The 23,669-nt window shown below is 41.2% G+C and overlaps 1 protein-coding gene across 2 annotated transcripts in view; it reads right to left on the bottom strand.

Moving 5' to 3' along the window:
- CACNB4 (calcium voltage-gated channel auxiliary subunit beta 4) overlaps positions 1 to 23,669 on the bottom strand; it is a 265,792-nt gene that overhangs the window by 32,804 nt on the left and 209,319 nt on the right. For both annotated transcript variants that reach the window (XM_065880336.1, XM_065880337.1), the window contains exons 3-6: positions 18,154 to 18,273; positions 15,932 to 16,054; positions 8,986 to 9,116; positions 842 to 918 (exon numbers count right to left, since the gene is read on the bottom strand). In XM_065880336.1, the coding sequence (XP_065736408.1) occupies positions 842 to 918; positions 8,986 to 9,116; positions 15,932 to 16,054; positions 18,154 to 18,273 (451 nt within the window). The remainder of the gene's footprint in view (positions 1 to 841; positions 919 to 8,985; positions 9,117 to 15,931; positions 16,055 to 18,153; positions 18,274 to 23,669) is intronic.

Below are 23,669 nucleotides of genomic sequence, written 5' to 3' on the forward strand. Positions count from 1 at the left end.
CACCCAATCAGGTCCAGTCCATTTGCAGACAACCCAGAGACCCAGAGTTTGGCTCAGAGCCATGGAAATCAGGATTCACATGAACAAGGACCCAGATACTCAGATCTGTTCCAGAATCAATCCAGTTTCTTGCAGTTATGATAGACCAGGATAGACCTTGGATCTGTCATTCTGAATCGGTAATCCTGGATGACTTAATGCAGCATCAATTCTGGGCAGAATGAAATGAGCCTATAGGAGTCAGGGAACGTGGTGGAAGAAAAATTCCTGCTTGAATACCTCCACAGTTTCTAAATATACAACTCCTGATTGGGCCAACACTGTCTCTTCATTACCATTAATTCCAGGGCTCAGTTATCTGCTGTCCAAACAGAAGTGAGGTCATCTGGGCTCAACCTCATTCTCTGCTTCAACCCTCTCCACCTCCACAGCCCAGGCTGTACCAACACACCCTAAAGTTTTACATGGAGACTTAAATAGAGCATTTTCTTCAGACTTTACAACTTTGTAAAAACTTATTAATTGGTTGGCCCTCACCATCTTAAAGTCTGCTGGGTTTCTGTGTGGAATAATGAACTTGCTTCTGAACGATTTATAAAATAGAGGGCAAATAAGATTTTACAAAATTATATTACCATGATCTGAATTTCTAGTACCACAAGTACCCTTTAAATCAAATTAAATGACCATAGAAAGCAAATGAGCAATGAAAAGTTAAGTACAAAAATCTTTAAGTCAAGTCTTTAAATTGCTTCCAAATTAGTAAAAATACTTGCATGTACTTTCAAATATTAAGAAAGGAATACATTCCATTAAAAAAAGGTCTAACTGAAACCCTCACCTGTTGATGTGGGGGTTGCTCGAAATGTCCCTGATACCATTTCTCCAAGACTTGAAGAAGAATTTCCACTGGATTTCCTAAGATACAGAAAAGGAACTTAAGACTCATTCCCCAAAGATGGCAGAGTAGAAGGATGTGCGCTCACTCCCTCTTGCAAGAGCACTGGAATCACAACTAACTGCTGAACAATCATCAACAGGGAGACACTGGAACTCACCAAAAAAGATACCCCACATCCAAAGACAAAGGAGAAGCCACAATGAGACGGTAGGAGGGGCACAATCACAATAAAATCAAATCCCATAACTGCTGGATGGGTGACTCACAAACTGGAGAACACTTATACTACAGAAGTCCACCCACTGGAGTGAAGGTTCTGAGCCCCACGTCAGGCTTCCCAACCTGGGGGTCCGGCAACAGGAGGAGGCATTCCTAGAGAATCAGACTTTGAAGGTTAGCAGGATTTGACTGCAGGACTTCGACAGGACTGGGGGAAACAGAGACTCCACTCTTGGAGGACACACACAAAGTAGTGTGCACATCGGGACCCAGGAGAAGGAGCAGTGACCCCATAGGAGACTGAACCAGACCTACCTGCTAGTGTTGGAGGGTCTCCTGCAGAGGGGGGTGGCTGTGGCTCACCGTGGGGACAAGCACACTGGCAGCAGAAGTTCTGGGAAGTACTCCTTGGTGTGAGCCCTCCCAGAGTCTGCCATTAGCCTCACCAAAGAGCCCAGTAGGCTCCAGTGTTGGGTCGCCTCAGGCCAAACAACCAACAGGGAGGGAACCCAGCCCCACCCATCATCAGTCAAGCAGATTAAAGTTTAATTGAGATCTGCCCACCCCAGCAACAGCCAGCTCTACCCACCACCACTCCCTCCCATCAGGAAGCTTGCACAAGCCTCTTAGATAGCCTCATCCACCAGAGGGCAGACAGCAGAAGCAAGAAGAACAATTCTGCAGCCTGTGGAATGAAAAACCACATTCACAGAAAGATAGACAAAATGAAAGGGCAGAGGACTATGTACCAGATGAAGGAACAAGATAAAACCCCAGAAAAACAACTAAATGGAGTGGAGATAGGCAACCTTCCAGAAAAAGAATTCAGAATAATGATAGTGAAGATGATCCAGGACCTCGGAAAAAGAATGGAGGTAAAGATTGAGAAGATGCAAGAAATGTTTAACAAAGACCTAGAAGAATTAAAGAACAGCCACCTAGAAGAATTAAAGAACAAACAAACAGAAATGAACAATACAATAACTGAAATGAAAAATACACTAGAAGGAATCAATAGCAGAATAACTGAGGCAGAAGAACAGATAACTGACCTGGAAGACAGAATACTGGAATTCACTGCCGTGGAACAGAATAAAGAAAAAAGAATGAAAAAAAATGAAGACAGCCAAAGAGACCTCTGGGACAACATTAAACACAACAAAATTTGCATCATAGGGGTCTCAGTAGCAGAAGAGAGAGAGAAAAGACCCAAGAAAATATTTGAAGAGATTATAGTCGAAAACTTCCCTAACATGGGAAAGGAAATAGCCACCCAAGTCCAGGAAGCACACAGTTCCAGGCAGGATAAACCCAAGGAGAAGCACACCAAGACACATAGTAATCAAATTGACAAAAATTAAAGACAAAGAAAAATTATTGAAAGGAACAAGGGAAAAACAACAAATAACATACAACGGAACTCCAACAAGGTTAACAGCTGATTGCTCAGCAGAAACTCTACAAGCCAAAAGGGAGTGGCACGATATATTTAAAGTTATTAAAGGGAGGAACCTACAACTAAGATTACTCTACCCGGCAAGGATCTCATTCAGATATGATGGAGAAATCAAAAACTTTACAGACAAGCAAACGCTAAGAGAATTCAGCATCACCAAACCAGCTCTACAACAAATGCTAAAGGAACTTCTCTAAGTGGGAAACACAAGAGAAGAAAAGGACCGACAGAACCAAACCCATAACAATTAAGAAAATAGCAACATACATATCAATAATTGCCTTAAACGTGAACGGATTAAATGCTCCAACCAAAAGACACAGGCTCACTGAATGGATACAAAAACAAGACACAAGACCCATATAGATGCCATCTACAAGAGACCCACTTCAGACCTACGGACACATACAGACTGAAAGTGAGGAGATGGAAAAAGATTCCATGCAAACAGAAATCAAAAGAAAGCTGGAGTAGCAATACTCATATCAGATAAAATAGACTTTAAAATAAAGAATGTTACAAGAGACAAGGAAGGACACTACATAATGATCAAGGGATCAATCCAAGAAGAAGATATAACAATTATAAATATATATGCACCCAAGATAGGAACACCTCAATACATAAGGCAACTGCTAACAGCTATAAAAGAGGAAATTGACAGTAACACAGTAATAGTGGGGGACTTTAACACCTCACTTACAACAATGGACAGATCATCCAAACAGATTATTACTAAGGAAACACAAGCTTTAAATGACACAATAGATAGATTTACTTGATATTTATAGGACATTCCATCCAAAAACAGCAGATTACACTTTCTTCTCTAGTGCACACAGAACACTCTCCAGTATAGATCACCTCTTGGGTCACAAATCAAGCCTCGGTAAATTTAAAAAAATTGAAATCATATCAACCATCTTTTCCAACCACAACGCTATGAGATTAGAAATAAATTACAGGGAAAAAAACGTAAAAAACACAAAACACATGGAGGCTAAACAAAATGTTACTAAATAACCAAGAGATCACTGAAGAAATCAAAGAGGAAATCAAAAAATACCTAGAGACAAATTATAACTAAAACATGATGTTCCAAAACCTATCGGATGCAGCAAAAGCAGTTCTAAGAGGGAAGTTTATAGCAATACAGGCCTACTCAAGAAACAAAAAAAGTCTCAAAAAAACCAATCTAACCTTACACCTAAAGGAACTAGAGAAAGAAGAACAAACAAAACCCAAAGTTAGTAGAAGGAAAGAAATCATAAAGATCAGAGCAGAAATAAATGAAATAGATACAAAGAAAACAATAGCAAAGATCAATAAAACTAAAAGCTGGTTCTTTGAGAAGATAAACAAAATTGATAACCCTTTAGCCTAAGTCATCAAGAAAAAGAGGGAGAGGACTCAAATCAATAAAATTAGAAATGAAAAAGGAGAAGTTACAATGGACACCACAGAAACACAAAGCATCCTAAGGGACTACTGCAAGCAACTCTATGCTAATAAAATGGACAACCTGGAAGAAATGGACAAATTCTTGGAAAGGTATCACCTTCCAAGACTGAACTGGGAAGAAATAGAAAATATGAACAGACCAATCACAAGTAATGAAATTGAAACTGTGATTAAAAATCTTCCAACAAATAGAAGTCCAGGACCAGATGGCTTCACAGGTGAATTCTATCAAACATTTAGAGAAGAGCTAACACCCACCCTTCTCAAACTCTTTCAAAAAACTGCAGAGGAATGAACACTCCCAAACTCATTCTATGAGGCCACCATCACCCTGATACCAAAACCAGACAAAGGTGTCTCAAAAAAAGTAAATTACAGACCAATATCACTGATGAACATAGATGCAAAAATCCTCAACAAAATACTAGCAAACAGAATCCATCAACACATTAAAAGGATCATACACCATGATCAAGTGGGATATATCCCAGGGATGCAAGGACTCTTCAATATATGCAAATCAATGTGATACATCATATTAACAAATTGAAGAAGAAAAACTATATGATCATCTCAATAGATGCAGAAAAAGCTTTTGACAAAATTCAACACCATTTATGATATAAACTCTCCAGAAAGTAGGCACAGAAGGAACGTACCTCAACATAATAAAGGCCATATATGACAAACCCACAGCAAACATCATTCTCAATGGTGAAAAACTGAAAGCATTTCCTCTAAGATCAGAAACAAGACAAGGATGTCCACTCTCGCCACTACTATTCAACATAGTTTTGGAATTCCTAGCCATGGCAATCAGAGAAGAAAAAGAAATAAAAGGAATACAAATTGGAAAAGAAGAAGTAAAAGTTTCACTGTTTGCAGATGACATGATACTATACATAGAGAATCCTAAAGAGGCCAGCAGAAAACTACTAGAGCTAATCAATGCATCTGGTAAAGTTGCAGGATACAAAATTAATGCACAGAAATCTCTTGCATTCCTATACACGAATGAAAGATCAGAAAGAGAAATTAAGGAAACAATCCCATTCACCATTGCAACAAAAAGAATAAAATACCTAGGAATAAACCTACCTAAGGAGGTAAAAGACCAGTACTCAGAAAACGGTAAGACACTGATGAAAGAAATCAAAGATGACACAAACAGATAGAGAGATATACCATGCTCTTGGATTGGAAGAATCAATATTGTGAAAATGACTATACTACCCAAAGCAATCTATGGATTCAATGCAATCCCTATCAAATTACCAATGGCATTTTTTACAGAACTAGAACAAGAAATCTAAAAATTTGTATGGAAACACAAAAGACCCCAAATAGCCAAAGCAATCTTGAGGGAAAAAAACAGAGCTGGAGGAATCAGACTCCCTGACTTCAGATTATACCACAAAGCTACAGTAATCAAGACAGTATGGTACTGGTACAAAAACAGAAATATAGATCAATGGAACAGGATAGAAAGCCCAGAGATAAACCCATGCACCTATGGTCAACTAATCTATGACAAAGGAGGCAAGGGTATACAATGGAGAAAGACAGCCTCTTCAATAAGTGGTGCTGGGAAAACTGGACAGCTACATGTAAAAGAATGAAATTAGAACACTCCCTAACACCATACACAAAAATAAACTCAAAATGGATTAAAGACCTAAATGTAAGACCAGACACTATAAAACTCCTAGGGGAAAACATAGGAAGAACACTCTTTGACATAAATCACAGCAAGATCTTTTTTGACCCACCTCCTAGAGTAATGGAAATAAAAACAAAAATAAACAAATGGAACCTAATGAAACTTAAACGTTTTTGCAAAGCAAAGGAAACTACAAACATGACGAAAAGACAACCCTCAGAATGAGAGAAAATATTTGCAAACGAATCAACAGACAAAGGATTAATCTCCAAAATATATAAACAGCTCATGCAGATCAATATTAAAAATACAAACAACCCAATCCAAAAATGGGCAGAAGACCTAAATAGACATTTCTCCCAAGAAGACATACAGATGGCCAAGAAGCACATGAAAAGCTGCTCAACATCACTAATTATTAGAGAAATGCAAATCAAAACTACAATGAGGTATCACCCCACACCAGTTAGAATGGGGATCATCAGAAAATCTACAAACAACAAATGCTGGAGAGGGTGTGGAGGAAAGGGAACCCTCTTGCACTGTTGCTGGGAATGTAAATTGATACAGCCACTATGGAGTACAGTATGGAGGTTCCTTAAAAACTAAAAATAGAATTACCACATGACTCAGCAATCCCACTACTGGGCATATACCCAGAGAAAACCATAGTTTGAAAAGACACATGCACCCCAATGTTCACTGCAGCACTATTTACAATAGCCAGGTCATGGAAGCAAACTAAATGCCTATTGACAGACAAATGGATATAGAAAATGTGGTACATATATACAATGGAATATTACTCAGCCATAAAAAGGAACGAAATTGGGTCATTTGTAGGGACGTGGATGGATCTAGAGACTGTCATACAGAGTGAAGTAAGTCAGAAAGAGAAAAACAAATATTGTATATTAATGTATATATGTGGAACATAGAAAAATCGTACAGATGAACCGGTTTGCAGGGCAGAAATAGAGACACAGATGTAGAGAACAAATGCATGGACACCAAGGGGGGGAAGTTGGTGGGGGGTGGTGGGATGAACTGGGAGATTGGGATTGACATATATACAGTAATATGTATAAAATAGATAACTAATAAGAACCTGCTGTATAAAAAAATAAATAAAATAAAATTCAAAGAAAAAAGAGACTCATTCCCCAGATTCCTTCGAAATAGAACTTGAGAGTACAAAGCTTTCTTTGGCCTTAATCCACTAAGTAATTCAAAACACACCAAGTCCTGCTATAGAGTACTTCAAGGATCTGCCCAAATGTTTTCTTTGACCTCCTTTCTCAGAGAAAGTGGGAAACTATCTAGGACCTGGAAATATTTTGCTAAAGTATGTCTCCTAATTATTCAATGCAGAAATGAGGCAAAAGAATCACTACTGGGAATGTTCTTGTGAACTGTCTTTTTAACCAACACTGGTCACCAGTACACTAGCTGGATGTCAAACACAGCTCAAAACAAGCAGTAAGACCTGGAAGAAGCACTCCTTATGTGGGGAGCAGAATTAAGAACTGGCAGTAAGGATTTGGTCATGAGTAATATTATGGAATGGAATGGAAGCTCATTCGTATTGGTTCCTGCATGTGGCTTGGGAAGCTTCCCTGGAGCCCACCAGGGCCCTCAGGAGCCCACCTTCCCACTTGTCCAGTGTCCCTTCCTTCAGTGCTTAAGTATGGTCCCTAGAGTTAGGACAATCTGATTTCTCCTCCCGGCTTTGCCCATTACTAGTCGTGGGACCTTGGCACACCATATCATATCTTTGTGCCTGAGCTTCCCCATCTCTAGAAGGAGAAACTATACTTCACAGTTGGTATAAAGATAAAAGAAGATTGTATCTTTGAGCTCTTGGTTTTACTCTTGTGCCTGTGGGCAAAGTAAGCCTTTAGTTCAGAAGTGTAAAATAATTTTATGGAATAATAATAGTAGAATAACTTTGGAAATGGTGATAATAATTCATTTATTATTTCATTCAAATATCTATTGAGTATTCACTGTCCTAGAAACTAGGAATACAACAGTGGGGGGAAAAACAAAATTCCTTCCCTTATACAGACAAATTCTAATGGGAAGTATCAGTATCAAACAGATGAATAGGTAAATATATAGTATTTCTGACAGTAATAAGTGCAACAGAGAAAACTGAGTCGGGAGAGAGACAGGAAGCAAGGGAAGAGAAGTGGATTCAACTTTAAATATGGTGGCAGGAAAGGGGTCATTGAAAAGGTGATATTTAACTAAGATCTGAAGCAGATGGAGTGATCCAGTGGAAAAGTGAAGAAAAGCGTCCAGTAAAAGGAAACAGCAATTACAAAGGTCCTGAGACAGGAACATGTGTTCCCACATGGAGCAGCATGAGAGACAAAAAGTCTAGAGAAGAAGTAATAAGAGGGATTAATCATTAATAATGTTATACGCATGATAATTAAAAGTGGGCTCACACTCTACTTTTGTGATCTCCTATCACTGTTTAAGAGGTTCCCATTATGACAAAGGCAAAAGGGCCCCTGAAGAACAGAGGAGTTTTTGAAACAGAAAAGAATCTAATAGAAAAAGGAGGTTGAGAGTTGAGAGAAAGAACTGCTTCTATTTTAGGACTTTCATAAAATGGTAACACATAGCAAATCAGTACTTCAATGTAGGCTCACAATATATGCAGGCTCAGTATGATTCTGATTTCTCCTCTCAGGCTTTGCTTGTATCCCTGGGACCTTCAAATACCTGCACTCTGAGATCTTTGTGGCTACTTCATGAGTCCACTAGAGGTTAATTCATCTGAAGCTGGACAGAGTCTTACCCCAAGTACCAAGTGATGGCAGCAGCCACAGAAAACCCTGGACAAAGTGCTACTAGTCCCGGAATGGTCTTGCATGTGCCATGGCATTCTGTGCCCACTTCAAAGAGAGTCTCTGAAAGTTAACCAAGAAGAGCCATGATGCCAGGTCAGGTCAGGCCCCCACTTACTGTACTGAGAAAGGATACCCTACATGACTCTCACAGAGGAAAGCTTAGGTTCCCAGGAGGGTTTGCTGAAGCCGCAGAAAACAGTCTCCACTGTGGAATTCGTGTTGATTCCAGGGGTGTCCAGGCTTCAGCACACAATGGAGAGAGTGAACTATGTGAAACCCCTTTGTGTCAATTTCAGAAACACCTTGCACATAGAGAAGTAGCTTTTACTTTGAAAGCATATATGTTTAACCTAATAAGCAAACTTGAAAATATCACCTAATTTTCCTACTTCCACCAAAAAACTTTAGAGAAAGGAAGGAGCCTTACCCTCCGTGAAAACGTCCTCTTTTTTGTTCTTGCTGAATCCGTATGTTCTCCAATCTAAGTGGACTTGGGATGAAGCCAATCTCACAGCCTTCTTTCACCAGCCTTCCTATCCACCAATCATTGTTATATTTCTGGAATGCAGGAATAAAACTGCTATCAACAGTAATTCACTGATCTTCACATTTATAAATCTCAGGGGACCAAAGGAATGAAACACTATATTATATAATATTATACTATATTACATATACAAACACTATTTATAGTATATTATACTATATTATATATATCTGGGGTGGAGAAGTCCATAGAAGAAACCAAACTTTTAATCTAAAGGCCCAGAGAGTAAACACTTTAGGGTCTGCAGGCCATATGGTCTCTGCTGCAACTACTGTAATCTGCTATTATGGTGTGGAAGCAGCCACAGTCAATACGTAAACAAGTAAGCACGGATGTGCTTCAACAAATTTTTTCTTTCCAAAAAAGGCAGCAGGCTGGTTTCAGCCTGTGAGCCACAGTTTGCCAATCCCTGGGCAAAAGTCAGGTCTTAACATTTGGATTCCTTTGGTCCTTGTCAAGAAGCTCTAGCCAATTCTTAAGGAATAGATTTTGCATGGATAAATATGCACCAACGTAACTGGAACTCTGGAAGACAGGATAGACAAGCCTAAGACAAAATACACTGAATAGTCTGGTTTTTGTCGAAAGCTTTGAGGTAAAAATTCCACCATACTATCTGTATTCTACTCTCTCTGGGGAAAAATTATAATCTTCCAAATACAGGTTTGCAAATCAAGGTCCATCTTACTACCCGAAGAAAAACAAGCCTACTCTTACAAAGGCTAAGCATATTATACATAAGTGGAATTTTTGAAATAATCTCCAAATGGCCTGAAGCCCAACAGGAATGAAGGAATTTCCATTTAAATAAAGTTCCATGACACATAAACTTGGGAAACAAACCCACACAAAGGCTTCAGCCAATATGGGGTGAACATGGTCCTATGTGATGGGCCAGCAAAACTGCATTTGTAATGATAGATTTGCTGGATCCTAGGACAGGAGGCATATTTAATCCAAGCTACCTGCCTCAAGGGAAGGTTTCTGCTAGGTGATTTCTAGAAAGCAGATATTAGTCCTACTGTTTACATCCTCCAGAGATAATTCCAAAAACTTCCTTTTGTGTCTTTAACAGTGTTGGGCAAGGTAACTCTCTCTCTTTGATCCAGAAACCATTTAGTTTTTTCGAAATGTAACTCTCTATGGTATATTTTGCTTAGCTCAGAGAACAGTAGAATTTATATGTATATGACATTGACACGTTGTGAAGGAGGAATGGATGATTCTGTTGAATCATCGCAGCATGAAATTCCAGGTAACTGAGTAATTCTGAGTAACAGCTTCACACTCAAAAGCAAAAAGATATAATTTAGAGATTTGGCCTTTGTTATGCACACAGCTCCTACACAAGGCCCGCATGGCATGCAGTCTGAGCCTGCATTGAAGAAAAGAGTTGACCTAATATAAAATCTTGAACAATCTAGGTCTCAGTTTCTTCCATCTTTCCATCGTTTATTTCAGGATAACAGGCCTGAAATACCAGGCCCATTTATTTTGGAATTAACAAAAGGCAACGGGACCCTTTCAGAATGCTTGGTGCACAGACCTGGAATTTAAATTTTACTGTGGTAGGGGCAAAACACACAATGAGTCATCGTTTCCTAGGGCTTAAGTTACTTCCGGAAATCAAGTTAGCCCACCAGAACACTAACTTACTAAGTCTTATCCAAATAACCTTAAGGGGTTTCTGAAGTAGTTAACACAACTTCCCAAGATGTTTTACCTTAGTTCTAAGAAACAGTGAGAATCTGACTTAACGTTAATGAAAGTTCTTTGAGCCAATTTGGGGAAAGCTGCGTTGTATGTTCAAAAGCTTATTAAATAGCCCGTCCTTTGGTATATATGTGATAAGGAGAGCTGTAGCTTTTCTCTGCATTGAAGCTTTTCGTTACTGAGGCAGTACTTCTAACAGAGCATATACCAAATGGCCTTCTAGGTGATGGACGAGAGGAAAGGCTACAACTCGATTATAGAAATATGTTCCTTTGCGTTGATATTCTGGGAGCACATGCCAGCTCTCTGGCAAGGTCACCTTAGTGTTCCAATCCTTCTCATTTCCCTAAAACGATGAGCACTTTCTCTTTCTAAGATGTTTCCTTATCTGCGACCTCAAGGTCTGAAAACACGTGGCTCAAATCCACATAGGATTACCAACTCAATACCATACATCAAACTGCCAGACAAGAGAAAGTCACTGATGAAGGAGCACATACTTCAAAAAAGCAACCCACTGGACAAATGGAGAAGATTGATGGGATGGAGGAAAGCAATAAAATATAGCAAGGTGGGGATAAGAGTGTGAGTAGTGTGCATGGAATATGTGAAAACTTCTCTTACCATTTAAAGTGCTGCTTCTCCTTGGAAACGATGGGTATGAGCAGCTAAGGAATACGGTTTGGTCATTTTTGATGGGAATGGTGAGACAAAGTCAACGTAACCATTCAGATGTCAGGGTACATGTTTCAGGTAAAGAGTCCTTGTCTTCGAGGCAGATATGGATATCCCCACCACGTACACGATTGAGAAAGCAGAAGCCATCAACTCTGTGCTTCCTCAGCTTCTTATAACCAAGGCTCTGAGCTGTGTGTGCCTGCACTCATCTTTTTCCTGCATGTTATAATGAATTAGTGTTCCCCTTCGTATCAGAGGTCTGTCTCTCCTCTCGGGGTCTGGATCCCACGCTTCCTGACTACCAAAAACTTGACTCCTTTGCCCATCTCTCCTTTCCCATCAATCTCTCCCTCTCTCTCTCTGGTGGTTAATAGCAGCATGTACTGGTGCTCTGATAGCTCCCATCTTGAAAGGAAAGCTCTTTGGACTTCATACGCTCTTCAGTCTACTGCCCGGTCAGTGTCAACTCCCTTGAAAGCACCGTCTGTGCTTGCTAAATATACTTCCTAACTCCCCTTCTCTCCTCATTACACTCCATCCAGCTTCTGTCTCTCTGTCTCCATAACTCCAGACAATGGTCCCAGTGACTTTGTTGCTACTGACCACTTTGCCAACCCGACATCCATTCCTTTCTCCTTGTCTTAGGTGACACGTCGCAACACTGGCCACAGCTGGTTGCTGCCTCCTTTTGGATATGCTCTTCTCTCTTGATGTCCATGCCTTGCTCTGTCCTGATTTTCCTCCCAAATCTCATGTTTCTCCTTTTCCGTAATTGTTGAATCTTTTCATGCACCGCACTTTTGCAGGATGGAATTCCTTTGAGTTTGATCCAGGGCTGTTTTCTCTCCTCCCTCTCCTCTCTCTTTAGGTGACTTCTGTCATTACCTCAGCTTTAAATGCCACCTGGATAAACTAATGATCCAAACTTATTTCTTTGGCCCAACCCCGTCCTCTGAGCTCCAAATTCTTACATCTAACTTCCTCCTTCATATCTCCTTTGAGATGTCTACTCCCTAACCTCCCTTCCCATCTGTCCTCACTCCACCCTGGTCAACTCCATCCTAGTTGCTCAATTCATAAAGCTTGATTTCCTTGATCATCTTGGATTTCTCCCTCAATCTTAGTTCCTACATGTGGTCCATCAGCAGCACAGATCATTGAACTTCCACAATATATGTCAAAGGTGTCTACTTCTTTCCATCTCACTGACACCAGGCCAGCTCAGTCCCATTATCTCTCATCTAAAATGGTTCTAACAGTCTCCCTGATTCCGTACTTATCCCACTCCAATCCACTGTCTCTACAACAATCAGAATAGCCTTCAAATAATAAATTCATCCCACTCCTCTGCTTTTAAAGTCTTCAGTGCCATCTTATTATACTTAGAATAAAATATGAAGTCTTGCCGTCACCTTAAGGTCCTACTTGACCTGTGCCCTGCTTACTTCTACAACTCTGTTTCCTGCTACTGGCTCACTGCGTTCCAGGCATATGACCTTCTTCCAGTTGATTGATTGTGCCAACTTATTTTGTCCTACCACAGGGCCTTTACACATGCTGTTTCCTCTCCCTAGAAGGTTTCTTCTTTCTTCTTTTTTTTTTTTTTAAGGCTGGCTACCCTGCTTAATGGTCACATACTCAGAAAGGCTTCTCTGATCACCCCTATATTTAAAAGTATATAACCTCCTCATCCCTATATTTTAAGATTCCCAGCATCCAGTTCATTTTTTACACAAAGCATTCACAATTTGTAATGATTTATTTTTTCATTATCTGTCTCCCCACTAGAATTTAAGTCCATGAGGGAAGGTACTCTGTCTTTGTTTACAGCTGTCAGACAACATCTGTCAGACAATATCTGCCAACATTAGCACACACTAAATGCTCAAGAACTATATCTTGAATGGAACAAAGGAACAAATGTAGAATTTCACCCAGTTCACATGGGCACAATGCAAAGACAGTGAGACATCTGTAGACACATCAGTGTTTGACCTACTTGCTATCATATAGTTAAAAAATTTTTAAATGTACATGTTTTGGTGTCATTAATGCTATTGTAGAATGCAGAGTTTTGAAAGACAGTGATTTTCAAATTGTTATATATTAACTGTGCACATCTTGTTTTGGGCCAGAGGGTAAGTGCTGGTGTCTCAGTGACATTAAGTGACAGGTTTATGTTGATCACATTCCTCAGGCTCCTCAGGGTCGGGTTTCACTTTATTGTTCCACCCTTACACTCTCCTTTTTCTTTTTTCAAAATGTTTTTTAATTAGTAAACTTTATTTTTAAGAGCAGTTCTAGGTTCATAGCAGAATTGTGGGAAAAGTACAGAGAGTTCCCATATACCCCTGCCTCCACACATGCATAACCTCCCCCACTATCAACATCCCACACTAGAGTGGTACATTTGTTACAACGATGAACCTACAATGATGCATCATTCTCACCCAGAGTCATGTTGTACCTTCTACGGGTTTTGACAAATGTGTAATGACATGTATCCACCATTATATATCCACTCTCTGTTTTCTAAGATCCAATTTCTAACGGCTCCTTTCCAGCAGAGCCAATGGAGACTATCAAGTAGGAATGTCCTCCAATGTATGCCTCCAGCCCCACTGGAAAATCCTGTGCAGAACAGGGAAGTTCAAGGAAGGCAAGACTTTCCTCCTGACTCGGCCTACTTTTTGTGCCAATATTCCGGATGCTATCTCCTTCCCTCTACTCCAGCCCCTCATTCTATCAGTTAGGTCTTTTCCTTCCCATATATATCACTGGGTTCAACATCTCAGCATGGAAAACATATATAAATCTTTCCCATCCTAAAAAAACAAAAAAAAGCAAATAAACTTTTAAAAACACTCCCTCAACTCTAGTCTGCCTTCTCCTGGGTAAAACCTGTCCTTTTCAACTCAAAGCACTTAGGAAGAGCAAACTGCAACTCCTCTCCTCTGGCCTCCACATTATGTGGGGAGAGGCCCATTGAGTAACTCCATGGGAGGTTCCCAGTGCCCCAGACACAGTGCACCTAACAGCAAATTTATAATCACATCACCCCTGTCACAAATCTTCTCCCCTCTCAGCCTTCTTTATTTTGATAGCTGACACCACCCTCTGCCCTTTCAGGTGAGCTAGAAAAACTGCCCTCCATCCTTCATTTCTCTTCATCTCACTTTCTCCACTATCCCCCCCCGCCCCCGCCACCATGTGAAATCTTCCAATCTGGTCTATTTGCCTCTTAACTCTCTCTCCAAGCTGCTCCCTCTTTCTATCATCTCTGCTTCAGCCACTGTCTAGACTTACCATGTCTCCCCAGCCTCTGCAATACTCCCTCGACCATCAGAGTCACCATGCTAAGATACGAGGCTGGTCACATCCATCCTTTATTTAAAATTCCTCTCCAGCCCACTGCCTGGTGATCGAGTCCAGCCTCCTTGCCATGGCCTACGAGATCCTTTCTCATCTGGCCCCTGCCTCTCTGATGTGGCCCATCCCCTGTACCACTCTCCGCTTACCGCCCTCCAGCGGTGCTGTGCTCATTGCCCCTGGCTGTCCCTTCCACCTGAAACTGCCACCCCTCACCCCAGCCTGAACTCAGGCTTCACCACTTCTGAAGAGCTTTCCAGCCCCCCACCCTCCTCCTCCTGAGCCGGATGGTCCCTCTTGCTCTTTCTTTGGGCTCCCACAACACCCATTCAACTTTACTGTAACAGAACTTCTCAACCCATGCAGAAACTATGCACTAGTCTGTCTCCCCCACCAGACTCTGAGCTCCCTGGCCGAGGGGACAGTGGACCTTCAGCTCTGATCCCCAAATGCCCAGCACAATGTCTGACATAAAGGAGGATTTCAATACACCCAGGTTGAGTAAATGAAAGTTTCTGATGTCACTATTCCATCTTTCAAGATGCGAGGCCTCAAGTGCTCAATCCCTCAAGGTTTCTATTTCCCAAAGTCCTCTGCCCTTCTCTTAACTTTAACAATTTAATTATTATACTCTGTAGTGTTGGTTTGGCGGTCAAGGTCCACGGGACAATAATCCAGATGTTTATAATTACAACATCCCTTGTAAATGGTGCCTTCTGGGTAGGAGCCATGCCACCGAACTCACATTTCCCTAAATTGGATCCATTGATCTATGTCAATGGATCTACCATAGTAGGTGATTAAAAGGTGACCAGAGGACCACAGGTCTATCCTAAATCGATCCTCTGATGATTGTGATTCAATGTTTTAAATGTGTGATAATGTAAGCAATGATCTCAGGCTTCCAAATCTCGCTGAGAAGGAATGGATTTGGAAGGCTTAGCCAATTAAATGAGGTAACACATTGGCAGCTCCTCAGGGCTTCTCTCCATTTAGTTTGGCTCAGAGCTGATTCCTGGCCTTGGCCTTGTAGCAGGTTAGGGGATACAGAGTGCCGTACATTTACCTCTTTAATGTGTAGAAAGTCCTTGGCGTCAAAGGAGATGGCCGTGCTTGGAACAGGCACATCCTCATCCAAGGCACCACAGTAGCTCACATTCGTCTTCACAGCAAATGCTACAGGTTTGGACTGGGAACAGAACCATGGAATAAGGATGGAGGGAGGAAGACAGAAGAGGATTTTTCACACTGAAATGTAGAACCAGATAATGGATACTACCAGGCAGTAAGGGAAATCACTTTCCAAAGAGGGATCTCAACTGGGTTCTACATTTCCAGGCAGCAGTGAGAAATCTGCAGAAAGGGCTCTGAAGAGGATTCAGTCCTATCAGCCCGACCATGTTCCCCCTCCTGTCGTACTTTCCAACATCCCAAAGAATCGTGCCCTAAAATTTGGGGGGAAGGGATGGAAAGGCGGGAGGGGCAGTCTGCTTTGGCCTCTAGTCATAAAACTCATGTTTATTATTTTAAATGGTAACAGACGCCTCCACCTTGGCATACAGGAAATGTGTGCTGGGTCTTAAATAAAAAGGTGGTGGAGGGTTAAAATAAATATTTTTGAAATAGCCTTAGGCCTGAAAACCTGCAGGATCCCACTTAATAGAATACCTTGTCCTGCCAGGGAAAAGAAAGCCCAGGTCCGAGTAGACAGGAAGGGCGGAGCTGCTCACTCATCACCTTCTCCCTAGCTAACAAAAGCTGCTTCTGAAACTTTTCTTAGACAGATTCCTCCGCAGCAAAGTGCTCTCGGGCTGGTGCAGCTTGGCAGAGGTTAAGTAAGCCACCAGCCTAAGCTAACAGCGCTGTTGCTGACATTTGGGTGACCACAATAGCCACAAAATAGACTCTGAGAGAAACCTAAAACAAAATTTAGCCACAAGTAAGAACACCAGTTTCCAGCAATCCCGGGCTGCTCTGTTATGGGCTCATTTATTCGTGCTGGGACCATGCCTGGGAGCAACAGCACTGAGGCAGGATCCGAGTTAGAGTCTCACTGATGTCCTTTCCCAGGTGCTGCTCCAACCCCCTTCCGCCAACCAGCACAGGTAGCACGGGTGTGGAAGCAAAGGAAGACACCTTGTGAACCTGCCTCATCCTCCTCTTCCCGCTCTTTTAAACATTTTACTGTAAAAATAGAAATGGGGGGCTTCCCTGGTGGCGCAGTGGTTGAGAGTCTGCCTGCCGATGCAGGGGACACGGGTTCGTGCCCTGGTCCGGGAGGATCCCACATGCCGCGGAGCGGCTGGGCCCGTGAGCCATGGCCGCTGGGCCTGCGCGTCCGGAGCCTGTGCTCCACAACGGGAGAGGCCACGACAGTGAGAGGCCCGTGTACCGCAAAGAAATAAAAATTTAAAAAATAAATAAGTAAATAAGTAAATAAATAAAATAAAAATAGAAAAGGGAAGGAGTTCACTTTATCTGAGCTTCCTTTTTTTTTCTCCTAAAAATTAGAAAGACTAGATCAATATGCTTTAGGAGTCTATCATGAAGGGCAAAGGAGGAGAGGCTGACCAGGAACATGTTATATCTGTTACTGGGCATAAAATTTCATTTGACAAAAGGGGTCTGTACTTAAAAAAAAAAAAAAGTCTGAAAGACATAGCATGGGAGATCTCTAGTGACTCAGTTCTAACATTCAAAAATGCAATTTGTTCTTTGTTGCCTCCTATGGGCAGGGATTCCTATGGGGGCCCCTCCCTGTGGAATATCTGAAGGTCTCTTGCGGCAAAGCCTTTCATTGCTCATCTTTGCTGAAATGCTAATCGTTGTTCAAAGCTCTGAACGGTGAACTTGAGGTGGGAGATTGACACCAAGAGGGAAGAACAGAGACACCAACAGGGAGACCCACTGACCAGTTATGCACGTGTGGCCTGCATGAAAGCTGCTGTCTTGGAGAACGGGGCAAGCACGCTGGTTCCTTGGGAGGCCCTCTAACGACAGTGGGAGGGGCAAGCTGGATATGGGGCACAATCGCTAAGTTAGAAGATGACCAAGAATTTTCACCAGCAAACCAAACACAAAAGGTAGATGAAGGGGTCCGTGTCTCAGGATATGGCTCCCTGAGAATGTTACTATCAGGGGTGAACAGATCATGGAGCCTTGCAATCTGGTGCCTTATCAGAATGATCATAAAATGATTACTCCAGAGAAATCTGAGGCTGGGGAAGAGCAGCTGATACCTGCTGAGCAACATGCCACTTTGGAACCCAAGAGGGGCAAGAACGTCACCTTTGCTCTCTCAAGCTGGATGGCCGCCTGCTGCTCTCTCTCTTGCCGAATTGCTTCCCGATCCTCTTCCAGAGAGACATCGGAGTCAGACGGCCTGCTCGTGTAGGAATCCGCTGAACCCTGGAAAGGAAAACCCGGAGTAGCTTGAATGAGGTGATGTGGAGCTTCTTAAATCATCACATCTAACAGCATCCTGGAGTGGGTTCTTCTCATTTGCATAGAATTTGATAAATACGCTCTATGCCTTATTGCAGACATAAATTTAGATGGCAGAATGTAGTTAAGCATCTGAGTAATTCGGAAGGTAGCAATGTTAGGAAGGGAAATATTTTGACTAGATTAAGTGCTAGAAAGTAAACTGCAATGAAAATTATGTGATGTTCAGCCCCAATTCTTCTTGTTTTGTGCTATCTTTATATTAAGCCCATATCAACTTGCGGAACTGAAATTTCATTCCATTCTCTGTTTTATATACAGATTTTTAAAGGAGTAAGAGATTTAGCCTATTACAAGAGTAACTCCTACCCATATCTTGGATTACAGATGATCAATTTAAGATTTCAACACGGCAAATCAGAAACCTGAATTAGTAAAATGATTTTCAGTTCCATTGTCAACGCCATTGAACAAGGATGTCCTCAACTGAAGCCCATTCCTAGAAGGACTATTTGAACAATAATGAAATCCAGCCTGACTCATGTGGCCAAGGAATTTCGGGCAGTGGACATCACTTGGTGCTCATGCCATAAGAAGAGGTGAAAACCACAGCAGTTGAAAAGTTAAAAACAAAAACAAACACCCCAGAAGCTTGCTTTCTGCTTGCTAAAAGAACATCACCCTTACAATTTCCTTAAGCTGGCATGAGAAGTTGATATTTGTGTAGCTATTTCCACAGCAGACGTATTGATAAGACTGGTGGATTTGGCATGTTTCATAAACCAGGTACAGATTCTAAAAGGCGTATGCTTATCCATATAGCTGAGAATTTGCCACCCACTGCAAAAAAATAACTCTAAGAATGGCTGACTGCTGAAGCGGGCACTTTGAAAGATTTTTCTAAACTTAGAAATGTTAGGGTTTGTTTGTTTATACATTATTTGTGAATTTGCTGCCTGTATGGGTAGCTTTGTCTCAGTAGAGGGTGTCATTTTAGCTGGGGTAGTCTTTCCCACCATAAAAAAAATCCCAGCACAGATTTTCCTGGCAGCCTAGAACAATAATTCCTGGTTAGAGTTTTATCAGAATGCCCAGTAGAACCCTGGTTCTAAATTCTAACTCTGCAACCCACTTTTGAAGACTTTATACAAGTTCCTAGACCACTCTAAGACTCAGTCTCCTCTTCTGTAAAATGGGGATGTGGTTTACTTCACAGAATTAAATGGAATAGGATATAATGAATCCCTGATTATTGAGCCCTGGCTGTCACACCAGCGTGGGGCTAGATGCTTTGCACACCTTATCTCACTGAATCCTTAGAGCAGTGGGTAAGCTGGGATTCAAACACGGGTAATCCAACCGTAGAGCCAGCAGTTTCAAACCCTACATTGAGCTGGACTTGATGAAGTATTTACTCTAGGACCTGGCACATAGTAGGCACACAATAAATAGCCATTCTCATTTCTATCTCCTAGTGCTGGTATTTCTAACTTGATTTTAAAAAAAAGAGTTAAGAGATTCTAATCATTTTTCAGCTTACTTACATATGCAAGTAAGTTGCCCATCTTGAAATGTACAGTATCCTTTTTTATTGTATTTGCTGCATAGAAAACACGGTAAGTTTTTTTCCCCAGCTTTATTGAGATATAATTGACATATAACACTGTGCAAGTTTAAGGTGTACAATGTGTTGATTTGATACATTTATATATTGCAAAATGATTATGCTGTAAGTTTCATAACTGCAGTGTGTCCAAATCCATGCACTTTATGCAGTGCTTTTGAAAGTGCCCTTTACAGAGGAAATGTATTTGCTAACCAAATTATAACCAAACTCATCTGTGCAAATCTACTGGGGAAAAATCTGGACCTACAAAATAAATAAGTACAGGGTGACTATTTTATAGATGCATTCATTGCTTAAAAAAGAGCTACCCTGGGCTTCCCTGGTGGCGCAGTGGTTGAGAGTCCGCCTGCCGATGCAGGGGACACGGGTTCATGCCCCGGTCTGGGAAGATCCCACATGCCACGGAGCAGCTAGGCCCCTGAGCCATGGCCGTTGAGCCTGCGCGTCCAGAGCCTGTGCTCCAGAGACTGCCTGGGCCGGACTAGAGGGAGGATGGGGAAGGGAAGTGGGGCTGCAGCAGGCTTAGTAGGACTGGAGGGTTGGGGGTACTGCCCAGAGGTCTGGTTATACCTTTATGATCAGGAAGAGGGAAACTGCAAGAAGGGAATAATGCTAGATGCTAAGAGGACAGAACTAAAGATATAAAGGTTACTAGCTCTGGCCAAAGCTAAAAACTGCAGCCCCGTCAGCTTTTTGTTTTCCAAAATTCCACTTCATAAAATAGGCAAAGAGAGGTCACGACAGTGAGAGGCCCGCGTACCGCAAAAAAAAAAAAAGAGCTACCTTGAAGTCCTTTAAAACAAGAGAGTTCTATCAGCATAAATCTTTTGTCCAAATTTAGGTATATCTGCATAAAATCCAGAGGAAGAGAGAAAGAAAACAATGTTTCTAAAAAATATATGAAAACGGTTTTGTGTTAGTTCTAGGCAATGCTTTGCTGAAGTGTGATGTGTGTGGTAGACCATTTTAAGGTGTTAGATGTCTGCGAAAGTGTCTGGACTATAAAGTGATTATGATGCAGGAAGTCAGGAAGGAGGCACTTGTTTTGAAAACACGTGCTGGGGAAGGCTAACAACTGCAGTTCACAAGAAAGCAGGCTGCCCAGTGGAGCAGTGAGTCAAACAGCTAAAATACACAATCCACTGTTGACACTAGGAGATGGCTAATTTCCTGAAAACTCTGTTAACGATTTTTCAAATCCTGGCATTCAATCCTCTGCGCACACAAGGAGTGACTCAAGGGCTCCTGCAAATAAACTTTATTTTGAAATGTTAACAAGACTGTTAAGAATTTCAAAATTACTTAATAAGTTCTACTATTGCCAAGTATGTAAAAGCACACAATATTCTAATAATATTGGTAGAGGGAAAAATAAAGCACTGTGATATTTATTTTTATAATTACAGTGTGAGATTCACAGCATTTACTCTGTTTTTTTTTTTTTCTTTCAATGACATCTACATTTCTCTGAATATGGAAATCATTGCTGTTCAATGGTCCTAGGGATAGCAGAGATCCAACATCAAGAGCCCAAATTTGGCCCATGGACATGTTCTGCTGGCTTGGCACAGAACTGATTTCTTGTTTCTATTTTTATTTGATTTGTTTCAACTGGTTGATAGAGAGTACAGACAGGAGAAAGAAAGGAAAAGAAAAAGAACCTAGGTTGTTTACAAAGGCACAGAGAGCAGAAGAAGAGAGCCACAGAGAGGCAAGAGGAGACTGCCTGGGCCAGACTAGAGGGAGGATGGGGAAGGGAAGTGGGGCTGCAGCAGGCTTAGTAGGACTGGAGGGTCGGGGGTACTGCCCAGAGGTCTGGTTATACCTTTATGATCAGGAAGAGGGAAACTGCAAGAAGGGAATAATGCTAGAGGACAGAACTAAAGATATAAAGGTTACTAGCTCTGGCCAAAGCTAAAAACTGCAGCCCCGTCAGCTTTTTGTTTTCCAAAATTCCACTTCATAAAATGGACAAAGAGCAAGGCACCCAACTCATCAAGTGAGCCAAACCTGGGCTGTTAATCTTTCCGTAAGATGCACGACAGAGGCTAGTCCCTCAAAAGTCCCTAAGCAGAAACCATTGCAGGTCACATCTTTGAGTCTCCAAAGAAACAACTAAATTGGGGGGAAAAAATGGAAACAATTGCTGCAAGTCTTTTTTTTTTTTTGCGGTACACGGGCCTGTCACTGTGTGTAGTTGAGTAGACTCTCAACTACTGCGCCACCAGGGAAGCCCGCTGCAAGTCTTTTTATATATATATAACATTACATATGTATGTATAAAATAATGCATCCTAGCGAATATCAAAAGAAACACATACATGTCTTTCTATTAACATGAGGCCCAGATTTTTCCCCCTTTTACTCAATATTGAAAACAGATTCCAGCCTCACACCTTTCGTAAATCTTCTTGAGTATAAAATACAAACGTTATAGAAACATTGAAAAAGTCAATTAGTTTACTGTTGTCCTAGAAGAAGGAAAGTGATCTCAAGTCAAACAATGGAAAAGTTTCTTTTCCTGCCTGGAGAGAGAGGCCATGACATGAATGGGAGAGTGGCCGTGGACTTTGGGGTCAGGAAGTATTGGGTTTGACACTGCTTCTAGTTCTTACTGGCTGTGTGTCTTGGGCAACTAATTTTAACTTTCTGAGTCTCAATTTCCTCCCCCTTTGAAATGGAGATAATAACACATACCTCACAGAGTTTCCCAGTGTTTGATTTGAGATGGAACATCATTTCGTTTACCATCATGAGGAAAATTCAGGAATTGCCAGCAAATAATATTTGACTCACTCATTAAAGTTTTTGGCAGCTCTTCAGCATTCAATTTTTGGCTGCCCTAGAGTTTTAGGATTTACATCTTGTTCTTTTTTTTTAAACAGCTTTATTGAGGTATAATTTACATACCATAAAATTCACATAATTTAAATTATGATTCAATAAATTTTTAATAAATTTACAGGATACAATTCACATAACAATCTAATATTAGAATATTTCTACCACTTCAGGAAAAAAAAAAAACCCTTTTGCCTATTTGCAGTCACTCTCCAAACCTACCACGAGATCCAGGGATCCACTTACTTATCTTGTCCTTTTAAAACTAAAATATACTTCTCTTCTTATGAGTAGCTTTAGTATTTAGATATGTCATTAAATTACAGCAAGGAGAAGGGAGAGTTTATAAATGTTTGACTTTTAAATGCATTAATACTGGAACAGAACGTGGTTATTGTTGGAACTTTTGGGCTTTGTGGTCAGTCCTGTGCCTCTCACTTCCTAACTAGCTTAGCTGTCCATTCACTGGACACTGACCACCTGTCAGTGGCAACAATGTGAGAGGAGAGCTGCTTAACTTTTCTGAGATTCTATCCTCATCGGCAAAATAGGAATGAACCCTTCAGGGTTATATTGGAGAATTACTAAGATGCCATAGTATAGCATAGCATACAAGCATAGTAATGGCACAAATAAAACCAGTGTTGTGCAAGAGAACTTTCTGCAATGATGGATATTCTGTATGGCTGCTGTCCAGTATGGTAGCCACTAGCCACATGTGGTTATGGAGCACTTGAAATGTGCCTGGCCAGACGGAAGAACTGAACTTATCATTTAATTTTTAAATGTTTAAAGTTTTATTTCACTTTAATTAATTTAAAGGCAGATACCCACATGTTAACTAGTGGCTACCACATGGGGCTGTGCAGTGGTACGAACTCCAAATGTCAGC

This window comes from Phocoena phocoena, chromosome 7 (genome assembly GCF_963924675.1).
Source record: "Phocoena phocoena chromosome 7, mPhoPho1.1, whole genome shotgun sequence".
NCBI classification, from domain to species: Eukaryota; Metazoa; Chordata; class Mammalia; order Artiodactyla; family Phocoenidae; genus Phocoena; species Phocoena phocoena.